Raw genomic sequence first — 16,209 nt, 5'->3', positions numbered from 1 at the left:
TTTCTGCCTGCTATATCTTGTTTCACACAAGCTGCTTAGAGTCTATTATTCCTACAACTGTTTCAGTTATTCAATAGGTTTAATAGGCTTACCATAGGAAATGGGTGTGACTCGCATAGCTGGCATCGCTTCCAAGATATTGCTCAATCGACGCGCTTCTAAAATATGTTTTTTTCAGCATGATGATTCATGGCTTATTCAACAGGGATTGTCGTGAAATTTGAGAAAGTTGTGTTTGACAGCTCTACTTTCCAATCCTAATGGTTTATCTTGGGGCGTAGCCACGAGAAGGTATGGAATATGCACTGTGTCAAGTTTCTGACACACTTTTTAAAGGTGTGGTAATTTACCTGAGAATCAGACACACTTTCATCTTTCAACAGGTGAGCTCCTGTTTGTTGACTTTACCTCTTAATAAATCCATTTAGACAACTTTTATCTATTCATTCGTATTTTGGAGTTTGTGCTCCTCAAAACAAACCAACAACTAGCAATTGTAGATGTTTCCTATTTTCTCTGTTTTTGTAGCCTTCAGTCGAAACCGAAACAACATTTTGTGAATATCTATGTAGTTCTCTGGATACAACATTTGTGAGACCATGTATGGTTATTTTATGAACTATTTCTAAATAGACTGATTATATTTTATCCGGATTAAATGTACTGGGTATTTTCCTACCTGAGGTGGGCGTTAACTCAACTTGGTCTCAGAGCATTTCATATGATTCTGTAACTAAATAAGAGATACTCCATTTAGTGTGATATGTTATGTTTCGTATGGTCACCCAGGATACAAGTCAGTATTCAATGTCTGTTTATGTGGGAGGATGTTGGGGGGATGCTGCTCCTTCATGTAAGTTTCAGTTTGCTAGGGCATAAGCATCTGCCTCTGATTCCAAGGAATAGAAAGTTGTTTTTGAGATTTATGTTTTAAGCCTTTCCAAAACCTTAACCCTTACCTTAACCATTTGGAGTTAATGCCTAACCTTAATATGTCAGCATTAATGCCTGAACTTAACCCTAGCATTAAAAATTAAACTTAAACTTAACCTTAAACACTTTGAAGTTTGACATTTGCAACAACTTCAACATTTAAGAAACATTGATGAGCATCAAATTAGGGTTAGGGGTTAAGGTTAGGGTTAAGGTTAGGAGTTAGGTTGAAGAGTTAAGGTTAGGGTTAGGGGAAGGGTTAGCTAACATGCTAAGCAATTGCAAAGTAGATTAAAGTAGTAAGTAGTTATAAAGTTGCTAATTATCTAAAATGCAAAAGTTGTCCGTGTTGAGATTCGAACACGCATGCTAGATATTCTCGTTATATGCCAACCTATCCATCCGACTAACCACCCTCCTTTCGTTTTTGCCTTAACCCTTGTGTTGTCTTACGGGTCAAAAATGACCCGCCACTATGTTTAACAGCAGAGAAAACCCCCTAAATGATATTTTTTCAACTTGAAATTTGATTACTTTTCCTAGAGTGACCACAACATTAGAAAAAGTGAAACATTACCTTTGTTCATATTTCCATGAAAGCTGTACACCACCAGGGTACAAAGATTGTCTTAGGGTAATTTTTGACCTGGCAGTTATAAAATAATTTACACACCTCAAAAACCACAAAGACACACACACACACACACACACACGCAATGAGAAATTGAGATTATGTGTGCTACTGATAGAACTTAGCCAGCAGCTCCTGAAGAGGAAGTTCACCATGGTTGGCACAGTTAGAAAGAACACGACTGAGCTCCCCACCTACACTCCTCGCAACAAGGGGGAGAGAGGCCTTCTCATCAAAGTTTGCCTTCACCCCCACCACCACTCTAGTTTCTTACCTCTCATAGAGGAACAAGAATGTGGTTCTCCTGAGCACACAAAATGACTGAGATCAGTGATCGTGAGGACAGGAAGCAAGCCATCATCCTGGACCACAACCACAACAAAGGAGGCGTGGACACCCTAGACAAGGTAATTGGAACTTACAGCTGCAGGAGGATGACTGCCTGCCAGCTCCTGGTCATCTTCCATAACGTCATTGATGTGTCCTCATACAATGCCTTCGTGATATGGAACAAGATCAACCCTACCTAGATGCCTGATAAGCGGAACAAGAGGAGGGTGTTCCTGGAGCAGCTGGGAAAGGCACTTGTAACCCCACACATTCAAAGAAGGGAGCGCCTCCCCCGCACTGCAGCCTCTGCAGCGCTTGTGAAAGCTGTTCAGGGGTCTGAATCTTGTCCTGATCCACCTGAGGCTGCAGCTGGGACAGGCAAGGGAAGGAGCTGCCAATTTTGCCCCCCAAAGAAGGACTGTAAAACAAATACTGTGTGCTACACATGTGAGAAATATATCTGCAAAGTCCATGCACACACACTTGCATACTATCCTACATGTGCTAATTAGAGTTGATTGATTTATGTTCTTCATGTTTTTGTTTTGTATATATATATTTTTTTATTCTTGTTTATTGTAGTTGTTTACACACCTTGTGGGCGGGGGCAATGGTTAAAAAATTTGAAAAGACTAGTATTTTGCAGTTGAATTCCTCATTGTACAGTATATACAGTTGAAGTAAGTTTACATACACTTAGGTTGGAGTCATTAAAGCTCATTTTCCAGCACTCCAAAAATGTATTCTAAGGAAATTATAGTTTTGGCAAGTCGGTTAGGACATCTACTTTGTGCATGACACATGTACTTTTTCCAACAATTGTTTACAGACAGATTATTTCACTTATAATTCACTGTATCACAATTCCAGTGGGTCAGAAGTTTACATACACTAAGTTGACTGTGCATTTACACAGCTTGGAAAATTCCAGAAAAAGATGTCATGGCTTTAGAAGCTTCTGATAGGCTAATTGACATCATTTGAGTCAATTGGAGGTGTACCTGTGGATGTATTTCAAGGCCTACCTTCAAACTTAGTGCGTCTTTGCTTGACATCATGGGAAAATCAAAAGAAATCAGCCAAGACCTCAGAAAAACAATTGCAGACCTCCACAAGTCTGGTTCATCGTTGGGAGCAATTTCAAATGCCTGAAGGTACCATGCTCATCTGTACAAACAATAGTACGCAAGTATAAACACCATGGGACCACGCAGCCGTCATACCGCTCAGGAAGGAGACTCATTCTGTCTCCTAGAGATGGACATACTTTGGTGTGAAAAGTGCAAATCAATCCCAGAACAACAGCAAAGGACCTTGTGAAGATGTTGGAGGAAACAGGTACAAAGTATCTATATCCACAGTAAAACGAGTCCTATTTCGACATAACCTGAAAGGCCGCTCAGCAAGTAAGAAGTCACTGCTCCAAAAGCCAGACTACGGTTTGCAACTGCACATAAGGAAAAATATTGTATTTTTTGGAGAAATGTCCTCTGGTCTGATGAAACAAAAATAGAACTGTTTGGCCATAATGATGGCCATAATGACCATCGTTATTTTTGTAGGAAAAAGTGGGAGGCTTGCAACCCGAAAAACACCATCCCAACCGTGAAGCACGGGGGTGGCAGCATCATGTTGTGGGGGTGCTTTGCTGCAGGAGGGACTGGTGCACTTCACAAAATAGATGGGGTCATGAGGAGGAAAATTATGTGGACATATTGAAGCAACATCTCAAGAGAAAATGGCTTTAGGATATCAAAGTCAAGGTATTGGAGTGGCCATCACAAAGCTCTGACCTCAACCTATAGAAAATTTGTGTGCAGAACTGAAAAAGTGTGTGCGAGAAAGGAGGCCTACAAACCCGATTCAGTTACACCAGCTCTGCCAGGAGGAATGGGGCACAATTCACACAACTTATTGTGGGAAGCTTGTGTAAGGTTACCCAAAATGACCCAAGTTAATCAATTTAAAGGCAATGCTACCAAATACTAATTGAGTGTATGTAAACTTCTGACCCACTGGGAATGTGATGAATGAAATAAAAGCGGAAATATATCATTCTCTCTACTATTATTCTGACATTTCACATTCTTAAAATAAAGTGGTGAACCTAACTGACCCAAGACAGGGAATTTTTACTAGGATGAAATGTCAGGAATTGTGAAAACTGAGTTTTAAATGTATTTGGCGAAGTTGTATTTAAACTTCCATCTTCAACTGTAAGAATTTATCACTATGTTGCCAAAAATGTTCAAGACTGTTATTGTTTCCCTTTAGTAAAATGCATTCAAAACTACTTTCTGCACATTTCTGCTACTTTCTTAGGCTATACAAGTGCTATCTCTTGCTAAAAAAATTATGTTTACACCTATGCAGTACCTTTAGCAATAATAATAATAAACCTCTACTTCAGTAAAGAAATCAATTATTACAGGTGTGTTGTAATAAAAACAAGTGTCTTCATGCAAAATATATTTTGGGTTTAAAATTCAGTTAAGCTGCTTTATTTTGGGGGTTTAGAGAAGGCGGGTCATTATCCTTAGCACAAGGGGAGTATACAGAATGTTAAGACTACACAAGGGTTAAGTAACCTTCTGTCTTATGTAACCATACCAAACATAACATATCATACTCATTTGAGTAATTTGGATTTACATTTACTCTGATACGTCTAGTCTATTAGACCAGGCTGGATAATAACTGGGTTCTCCACTGTGCAAGGGGCGAAAATGTACCGCACACAAAATATAGTGACATCATTGGGAGAAATGGGACATGTCAATAATAATCGAGGACACATATCCTGACATGCATAATATAGGTTATATATTGGTGTCATGAGGCTACACGTAACTACACAGTAACTACACTAAATGTAGCTTGTTTCCATAATTGCTACTCAACCTTTGTTTTATTTAGGCAGACAGCAGAGTTCTCCTTCTGTCCAGGACAAAGAGCAAGTTGCAATGGGGGACACAGAGAAAGGGAAGAAGGCTTTTGTCCAGAAGTGTTCCCAGTGCCACACGGTGGATGAGGGGGGACGACACAAGGTGGGACCTAACCTCTGGGGCCTGTTTGGCCGGAAGACAGGACAGTCACCTGGATACTCCTACACACAGGCCAACACCAACAAGGGTAAGGGTCACTCTGTGTGTGTGTGTGTGTGTGTGTGTGTGTGTGTGTGTGTGTGTGTGTGTGTGTGTGTGTGTGTGTGTGTGTGTGTGTGTGTGTGTGTGTGTGTGTGTGTGTGTGTGTGTGTGTGTGTGTGTGCGTGCGTGTGTGCGTGTGTGTGTCAGTGTCAATTTTCATATCTAGCACATCTGTATGGATGACACTTTCTCTCTATCATAAGATAATCAGAAGAAGAATGGTTTGACCATATATCATGTAGTGGATACCAATGAAGTATTCATAAATGTACAGTAGAAGTGTGTGATGCCATTAAAGTGGAGCACTGGTACATTTCCACTATGTCTTACAGTCTGACAGTCAGATAGAGCTACATGTCTGGACATGCAGGATAGAATGTCAGATGGAGCTACATGTCTGGACAGGCAGGATAGACTGTCAGATGGAGCTACATGTCTGGACAGGCAGGATAGACTCAGATGGAGCTACATGTCTGGACAGGCAGGATAGACTGTCAGATACAGGATAGACTGTCACATGTCTGGACAGGCAGGATAGACTGTCAGATACAGCTACATGTCTGGACAGGCAGGATAGACTGTCAGACACAGCTACATGTCTGGACAGCCAGGATAGACTGTCAGATACAGCTACATGTCTGGACAGGCAGGATAGACTGTCAGATACAGCTACATGTCTGGACAGGCAGGATAGACTGTCAGACACAGCTACATGTCTGGACAGCCAGGATAGACTGTCAGATACAGCTACATGTCTGGACAGGCAGGATAGACTGTCAGATACAGCTACATGTCTATACAGGCAGGATAGACTGTCAGATACAGCTACATGTCTGGACAGGCAGGATAGACTGTCAGATACAGCTATATGTCTATACAGGCAGGATAGACTGTCAGATACAGCTACATGTCTGGACAGGCATGATAGACTGTCAGATACAGTTACATGTCTGGACAGGCAGAATAGACTGTCAGATACATCTACATGTCTGGACAGACAGATAGACTGTCAGATACAGCTACATGTCTGGACAGCCAGATAGACTGTCAGATGGAGTCACATGTCTGGACAGGCAGGATAGACTGTCAGATACAGCTACATGTCTGGACAGGCAGGATAGACTGTCAGATACAGGATAGACTGTCACATGTCTGGACAGGCAGGATAGACTGTCAGATACAGCTACATGTCTGGACAGGCAGGATAGACTGTCAGACACAGCTACATGTCTGGACAGGCAGGATAGACTGTCAGATACAGCTACATGTCTGGACAATCAGGAGAGACTGTCAGATACAGCTACATGTCTGGACAGGCAGGATAGACTGTCAGATTAATCTACATGTCTATACAGGCAGGATAGACTGTCAGAGAGAGCTACATGTCTGGACAGGCAGGATAGACTGTCAGATTATACTACATGTCTGGACAGGCATGATAGACTGTCAGATACATCTACATGTCTGGACAGACAGATAGACTGTCAGATACATCTACATGTCTGGACAGACAGATAGACTGTCAGATACAGCTACATGTCTGGACAGGCAGGATAGACTGTCAGATACAGCTACATGTCTGGACAGGCAGGATTGACTGAAAGATACAGTTACATGTCTGGACAGACAGGATAGACTGTCAGATACAGCAACATGTCTGGACAGGCAGGATAGACTGTCAGATGGAGTCACATGTCTGGACAGGCAGGATAGACTGTCAGATACAGCTACATAACTGGACAGGCAGGATAGACTGTCAGATTAAGCTACATGTCTGGACAAGCAGGATAGACTGTCAGATACAGCTTCATGTCTGGACAGGCAGGATAGACTGTCAGATACAGCTACATGTCTGGACAGCCAGGATAGACTGTCAGATACAGCTACATGTCTTGACAGCCAGGATAGACTGTCAGATGGAGCTACATGTCTGAACAGGCAGGATAGACTCAGATGGAGTTACATGTCTGGACAGGCAGGATAGACTGTCAGATGGAGTTACATGTCTGGACAGGCAGGATATACTGTCAGATACAGCTACATGTCTGGACAGGCAGGATAGACTGTCAGATACAGCTACATGTCTCGACAGGCAGGATAGACTGTCAGATACAGCTACATGTCTGGACAGCATGGATAGACTGTCAGATTAAGCTATATGTCTGGACAGGCAGGATAGACTGTCAGATGGAGCTACATGTCTGAACAGGCAGGATAGACTGTCAGATACAGCTACATGTCTGGACAGGCAGGATAGACTGTCAGATTAAGCTACATGTCTGGACAGGCAGGATAGACTGTCAGATAGAGCTACATGTCTGGACAGACAGGATAGACTGTCAGATGGAGTTACATGTCTGGACAGGCAGGATAGACTGTCAGATACCGCTACATGTCTGGACAGGCAGGATAGACTGTCAGATAGAGCTACATGTCTGGACAGGCAGGATAGACTGTCAGATACAGCTACATGTCTGGACAGCCAGGATAGACTGTCAGATACAGCTACATGTCTTGACAGCCAGGATAGACTGTCAGATGGAGCTACATGTCTGGACAGGCAGGATAGACTCAGATGGAGTTACATGTCTGGACAGGCAGGATAGACTGTCAGATGGAGTTACATGTCTGGACAGGCAGGATATACTGTCAGATACAGCTACATGTCTGGACAGGCAGGATAGACTGTCAGATACAGCTACATGTCTCGACAGGCAGGATAGACTGTCAGATACAGCTACATGTCTGGACAGCATGGATAGACTGTCAGATTAAGCTATATGTCTGGACAGGCAGGATAGACTGTCAGATGGAGCTACATGTCTGAACAGGCAGGATAGACTGTCAGATACAGCTACATGTCTGGACAGGCAGGATAGACTGTCAGATTAAGCTACATGTCTGGACAGGCAGGATAGACTGTCAGATAGAGCTACATGTCTGGACAGACAGGATAGACTGTCAGATGGAGTTACATGTCTGGACAGGCAGGATAGACTGTCAGATACCGCTACATGTCTGGACAGGCAGGATAGACTGTCAGATAGAGCTACATGTCTGGACAGGCAGGATAGACTGTCAGATACAGCTACATGTCTGGACAGGCAGGATAGACTGTCAGATACAGCTACATGTCTGGACAGGCAGAATAGACTGTCAGATTAAGCTACATGTCTGGACAGTCAGGATAGACTGTCAGATACAGCTACATGTCTGGACAGGCAGAATAGACTGTCAGATTAAGCTACATGTCTGGACAGGCAGGATAGACTGTCAGATACAGCTCTTTCTTGAACTGCATTGTTGGTTATTAAGGGCTTGTAAGTAAGCATTTCACAGTAAGGTAACTAAAGTTACAGTAACTAAAGTTTGATTTCATTTGATACCTGAACAGTAAAATATAACAGTAATCCTTAGTTTGGAGACTGATACCTGAACAGTAAAATAGGACAGTAAGCCTTACTGTGGGGACTGAAATCTGAACAGTAAAATAGGACAGTAAGCCTTACTGTGGGGACTGAAATCTGAACAGTAAAATAGGACAGTAAGCCTTACTGTGGGGACTGACACACTGACTCATTAATATGTATGTACTGTATTCTAGTCAAGTTCACTCCGACATTGCTCGTCCTAATATTTATATATTTTTTTAATTCCATGAATTTACTTTGAGATGTGTGTATTGTTGTGTATTGTTAGATATTACTGTACTGTTAGAGCTAGGAACACAATCATTTTGCTACACCCGCAATAACATCTGGGAAATATGTGTATGTTACCAATACAATTTGATTTGATTTGATTTGACTGACACACTGGCTGTACATATAAGTACACATCTTCATTACAAACACATGCCTACATAACCACGTTTCTCACTGTCTCTCATTCTCTCTCTGTTCCTCTGTTGTAGGTGTAGTCTGGGAGGAGAAGACACTAATGGTCTATCTAGAGGACCCTAAGAAGTACATCCCAGGTACCAAGATGATCTTTGCTGGTATCAAGAAGAAGAAAGAGAGAGAGGACCTGATAGCCTACTTAAAGGATGCCACTTCGTAGACAGACACACGGCATGCACACACACCGTATGACACTGTACACGCACGCACGCACCCACACACACACACACCTGTCATTCTCTACTACCTTACTCCCACTCCTGGTACACATGTTCTTCTGACACACATAAGGACACACCTCAACACACAAACAAACATACAACACACTCTACTGTACACTACCACACACACTACAACACACTCTACTGTACACTACCACACACACTACAACACACTCTACTGTACACTACCACACACACTACAACACACACTACTGTACACTACCACACACACTACAACACACTCTACTGTACACTACCACACACACTACAACACACTCTACTGTACACTACCATACACACTACCACACACACTACAACACACTCTACTGTACACTACCACACACACTACCATACACACTACAACCCACACTACCATACACACTACCACACACACTACCACACACACTACAACCCACACTACCATACACTACCACACACACACTACCATACACACTACCATACACACTGCCATACAAACTACCACATACACTACCATACACACTACCATACACACTACATACACACACTATGACACAAACTACCACACACTACCATACACACTACCACACACACTACCACACACACTACTGTACACTACCACACACACTACAACACACTCTACTGTACACTACCATACACACTACCACACACACTACAACACACTCTACTGTACACTACCACACACACTACCATACACACTACAACCCACACTACCATACACACTACCACACACACTACCACACACAGTACCACACACACTACAACCCACACTACCATACACTACCATACACACTACCACACACACACTACCATACACACTATCATACACACTGCCATACAAACTACCACATACACTACCATACACACTACCATACACACTACCATACACACTATCACACACACTACCATACACACTACCATACACACTACATACACACACTATGACACAAACTACCACACACTACCATACACACTACCACACACACTACCACACACTACCATACACACTACCATACACACTACCACACACACTACCATACACACTACCACACACACTACCACACACACACACACACACACACTACTATACACACTACCACACACACTACCACGCACACTACCATACACACTACCATACACACTGCCACACACACTACCATACACACTACCACACACTACCATACACACTACCACACACACTACCACACACACTACCATACACACTGCCACACACTACCATACACACTACCATACACACTACCACACACACTACCATACACACTACCACACACTACTATACACACTACCATACACACTACCATACACACTACCGCACACACAACCTCACACACTACCACACATTACCACACACACTACCACACACTACCACACACAATACCATACACACTACCACACACACACACACTACCATACTCACTACCACACACTACAATACACACTACCACACACACTACCACACACACTACCACACACACACACACTACCATGCACATGACCATACACACTACCACACACACATTACCATACACACTACCATAAACACTACCACACACACTACCACACACTACCACACACACTACCATACACACTACCATACACACTACCACACACACTACCACACACACACTACCACACAAACTACCACACACTACCATACACACTACCACATACTACCACACACACTACCATACACACTACCACACACATTACCATACACACTACCATAAACACTACCACACACACTACCACACACTACCACACACACTACCATAAACACTACCACACACACTTCCACACACTACCACGCACACTACCACACACACTACCATACACACTACCATACACACTACCACACACACTATCACACACTACCATACACACACACACACTACCATACACACTACCGTACACACTATCACAAACTACCATACACACCACCACACAATACCACACAATACACAGGAGGTTGGTGGCACCTTAAATGGGGAGGACGGGCTTGTTGTAATGGCTGGAGTGGAAGAGTTGGAATGGTTTCCATGTGTTTGATGCCATTCCAATACGCATTCAAGACGTTATTATGAGCCTTCCTCACCTCAGCAGCCTCCTGTGATACACTACCATACACTACCATACGCTACCATGAACAAACATACAGCATACATCTTGGAGGAGGCTGACTCATATTGAGAGGATTCTCCACTCTTATTAATTTGTCTTCCTGTTTATGTTTTATACTTTTTCTAGTGTTAAGACATGTGTATACTCAGTTTATTCTTGCCATGTTGATGTCTCTTTTAGAAAATGTTGTTGTCTAAGAAAGTGGTTGTGTTTTTAATTACAGTTGAGGAATTTACCAGAAAACAGATACATTGTAAAAATAGAGCCATTTAAATGCAAAAGCCTGAATCTTTCTCAGTCACGTAGGGTTGATCCTAACTTGAGATAGATGTGTAATATGAACTTGTGCATCATACATATATTGGTGTGAGAAATCTCAGCAAAACTTTTGAGAGCAGGGATCTGAGTGCAGGGATCTCAAGTTAAGAACTCAATCAAAAATATGCATTTGAAAGGGATACAGTGCCTTGCAAAAGTATTCATCCCCTTGGCAGTTTTTCCTATTTTGTTGCATGAAAACCTGTAATTTAAATTATTTTGGGGGGGGATTTCATGTAATGGACATACACAACGTAGTTCAAATTGGTAAAGTGAAATTAACATAAATAAATATATATTTAAAATATGAAAAATTGATGCGTGCATATGTATTCACCCCTTTGCTATGAAGCCCCTAAATAAGATCTTACATCCCACAGAGCACCATTAAATGCATTCTTAAAAAAATGTAAGAATATGGCACCACAACAAACCTGCCAAGAGAGGGCTGCCCACCAAAACTCACGGACCAGGCAAAGAGGGCATTAATCTGAGAGGCAACAAAGAGACCAAAGATAACCCTGAAGGAGCTGCAAAGCTCCACAGCGGAGATTGGAGTATCTGTCCATAGGACCACTTTAAGCCGTACACTCCACCGAGTTGGGCTTTACGGAAGAGTGGCCATAAAAAAAGCCATTGCTTAAAGAAAAAGATAAGCAAACATGTTTGGTGTTCGCCAAAAGGCATGGGGAGACTCTCCAAATATATGGAAGATGGTACTCTGGTCAGACGGGACTAAAATGTAGCTTTTTGGCCATAAAGGAAAATGCTATGTATGGCGCAAACCCAACAGCTCTCATCACCCGAGAACATCATCCCCACAGTGAAGCATGGTGGTGGAAACATCATGCCGTGGGGAGGTTTTTCATCGGCAGGGACTGGGAAACTGATCAGAATTGAAGGAATGATAGATGGCGCTAAGTACAGGGAAATTCTTGAGGGAAACCTGTTTGTCTTCCAGAGATTTGAGACTGGCACGGAGGTTCACATTCCAGCAGGACAATGACCCTAAGCATACATGTAAAGCAACACTCGAGTGGTTTAAGGGGAAACATTTAAATGTCTTGGAATGGCCTAGTCAAAGCCCAGACCTCAATCCAATTGAGAATCTGTGGTATGACTTAAAGATTGCTGTACACCAGCGGAACCCATCCAACTTGAAGGAGCTGGAGCAGTTTTGCCTTGGATGGGCAACGATCCCAGTGGCTAGATGTGCCAAGCTTATAGAGACATACCCCAAGAGTCTTGCAGCTGTAATTGCTGCAAAAGGTGGCTCTACAAAGTATTGACTTTGGGGGGGGGGTGAATATTTATGCATGCTCAAGTTTTGTTTTGTCTTATTTCTTGTTTATTTCACAATAAAAAATATTTTGCATCTTCAAAGTGGTAGGCATGTTGTGTAAATCAAATGATACAAACCCCTAAAATATTTTAATTCCAGGTTGTACTTTAATTCCAGGTTGTAAGGTAACAAAATAGCAAAAATGCCAAGGGTGTGAATACTTTCGCAAGCCACTGTATCAAGCAATGTCTTTGCTGAGCATTCTTGCTCACGTTTCTTAATGTAATTGTTTTATTTCTTTAAATTAAAAATGAGTCCTGAGCTGTACATTTGTGATATTATCGTATTATGGGTGCTGCTTTTCTCTGAAATGTTTACTACTCTCTCTCAAATGGGTTTCATCCATAATGGTCGTCAATTATTACCTTGTTTTTAAAAATCTATTCTTGTTTACATCAGATTATGAAATGTATTTTTTAAATTCTAAGTTTTCTTGCGAGGAAAGAAAATATGCTTGTTTAAAATACAATTTTGTACCATGGTTATAGACATCAACTGGATAGGGCTATTAGGCACTACTCCCCATTAGGAATGCATTGGCAACTTCAGTGCCAACTCTGGAACATGAGCCGCAAGAACTAGAAGTGACCAGCAGAGAGCAGCATTTCATCACAAGAGAGAGCAGACTAGACCTAGATGCAAAAGCATGAAACATACCGCCTCCTGGAGGTCAACTGTAAGAAGTGATAGCATATCTGCAACATATGAACGAAGAAGAAATTCATGTGATTATCAGTCACATTTTTTAATCAGGAACTATTACAGTTGGAGTCATCTTTACAATACCTTTGTCAAGCATTCCCTTTCTCAGTGTAAAGAAGACAACATCTTTGAGTTAAATTAGTGCAGTGGTGGAAAAAGTACCCAATTGTCATACTGAGTAAGAGTAAAGATACATTAATAGAAAATGACTCAAGTAAATGTGAGTCACCCAGTAAAATACTACTTCAGTAAAAGTCTACAAGTATTCAATATACTTAATTATCAAAATTAGATGTAATTGCAAAAATATACTGAAGTATCAAAAGTAAAAGTATAAATCATTTCAAATTACTTCTATTATGCAATCCAAACGCCACCATTTTTGTATTTTTTTTTTTACAGATAGTCAAGGCACACTTCAACACTCAGACATAATTTACAAATTTGCATTTGTATTTAGTGAGTCTGCCAGACCAGAGGCAGTAGGGATGACCAGGGATGTTACATTTACATTTAAGTCATTTAGCAGACGCTCTTATCCAGAGCGACTTACAAATTGGTGCATTCACCTTATGATATCCAGTGGAACAACCACTTTACAATAGTGCATCTAAATCTTTAAGGGGGGGGGGGGGGGGTTAGAAGGATTACTTTATCCTATCCTAGGTATTCCTTAAAGAGGTGGGGTTTCAGGTGTCTCCGGAAGGTGGTGATTGACTCCGCTGTCCTGGCGTTGTGAGGGAGCTTGTTCCACCATTGGGGTGCCAGAGCAGCGAACAGTTTTGACTGGGCTGAGCGGGAACTGTGCTTCCTCAGAGGTAGGGGGGCCAGCAGGCCAGAGGTGGATGAGCGCAGTGCCCTCGTTTGGGTGTAGGGACTGATCAGAGCCTGAAGGTACGGAGGTGCCGTTCCCCTCACGGCTCCGTAGGCAAGCACCATGGTCTTGTGTGAGTTGGACCATTCTCCTGTCTTGTTAAGCATTCGAAATGTAACGAGTTCTTCTGGGTGTCAGGGAAAAATTACGGAGTAAAAAGTACATTATTTCCTTTAGGAATGTAGTGGAGTTAAGGTAAAAGTTGTCAAAAATATAAATAGTAAATTAAAGTTGAGATACCCAAAAAACTACTTAAGTAGTACTTTAAAGTATGTTTACTTTGTGCTAACATAATTGCAAAAGGCTTTTCTAATGATCAATTAGCCTTTTAAAATTATAAACTTGGATTAGCTAACAAAACGTGCCATTGGAACACAGGAGTGATGTTTGCTGATAATGGGCCTCTGCACGCCTATGTACATATTCCATAGGAAATCAGCCGTTTCCAGCTACAATAGTCATTTACAACATTAACAATGTCTACACTGTATTTCTGATCAATTTGATGTTATTTTAATGGACGAATAATGTGCTTTTCTTTCAAAAGCAAGAATATTTATTTGTAAGTGACCCAAAACTTTTGAACAGTAGTATATATATATATATATATGGTATGTACAGACAGTGTGGACAGTATATGAATAGAAAAGTTGTATACAGCAGCAGTTATATAGGATGAGCCTTGACTAGAATACAGTATATACGGTTGAAGTCGGAAATTTACATACACTTTAGCCAAATACATTTAAACTCAGTTTTTCTCACAATTCCTGACATTTAATCCTTGTAAAAATTCCCTGTCTTCGGTCAGTTAGGATCACCACTTTATTTTAAGAATGGGAAATGTCAGAATAATAGTAGAGAGAATGATTTACTTCAGCTTTTATTTCTTTCATCACATTCCCAGTGGGTCAGAAGTTTACATGCACTCAATTAGTATTTGGTAGCATTTCCTTTAAGTTGTTAAACTTGGGTCAAACGTTTCGGGTAGCCTTCCACAAGCTTCCCACAATAAGTTGGGTGAATTTTCACCCATTCCTCCTGACAGAGCTGGTGTAACTGAGTCAGGTTTGTAGGCCTCCTTGCTCGCACACACTTTTTCAGTTCTGCCCACAAATGATCTATAGGATTGAGGTCAGGGCTTTGTGACGGCCACTCCAATACCTTGACTTTGTCACCCTTAAGCCATTTTGCCACAACTTTGGAAGTATGCTTGGGGTCATTGCCCATTTGGAAGATTCATTTGCGACCAAGCTTTAACTTCCTGACCGATGTCTTGAGATGTTGCTTCAAAATATCCACATAATTGTCCTGCCTTATGATGCCATCTATTTTGTGAGGTGCACCAGTCCCTCCTGCAGCAAAGGAACCCCCACAACATGATGCTACCACCCCTGTGCTTCACGGTTGGGATGGTGTTCTTCGGCTTGCAGGCCTCCCCCTTTTTCCTCCAAACATAACGATGGTCATTATGGCCAAACAGTTTCATCAGACCAGAGGACATTTCTCCAAAAAGTACGATCTTTGTCCCCATGTGCAGTTGCAAACCATAGTCTGGCTTTTTTATGGCGGGTTTGGAGCAGTGGCTTCTTCCTTGCTGAGAGGCCTTTCAGGTTATGTCGATATAGGACTCGTTTTACTGTGGATATAGGACTCGTTTTACTGTACCTGTTT

The 16,209-nt window shown here is 41.8% G+C and overlaps 1 protein-coding gene across 1 annotated transcript; it reads left to right on the top strand.

Annotated features, from left to right (window-relative positions):
• Positions 1-310: 310 nt before the first annotated feature.
• On the top strand, positions 311-9,250 carry LOC115173932 (cytochrome c iso-1/iso-2). The gene is made up of 3 exons (XM_029732449.1): positions 311-383; positions 4,811-5,026; positions 8,954-9,250. The coding sequence occupies exons 2-3, from the start codon at positions 4,858-4,860 to the stop codon at positions 9,097-9,099; spliced, it is 315 nt and encodes a 104-aa protein (XP_029588309.1). The 5' UTR covers positions 311-383; positions 4,811-4,857; the 3' UTR covers positions 9,100-9,250.
• Positions 9,251-16,209: the final 6,959 nt, after the last annotated feature.

The sequence above is a fragment of the Salmo trutta genome, chromosome 34, assembly GCF_901001165.1.
Source record: "Salmo trutta chromosome 34, fSalTru1.1, whole genome shotgun sequence".
NCBI lineage: Eukaryota > Metazoa > Chordata > Actinopteri > Salmoniformes > Salmonidae > Salmo > Salmo trutta.
This window is presented reverse-complemented; position numbering and strand designations above follow the sequence as displayed.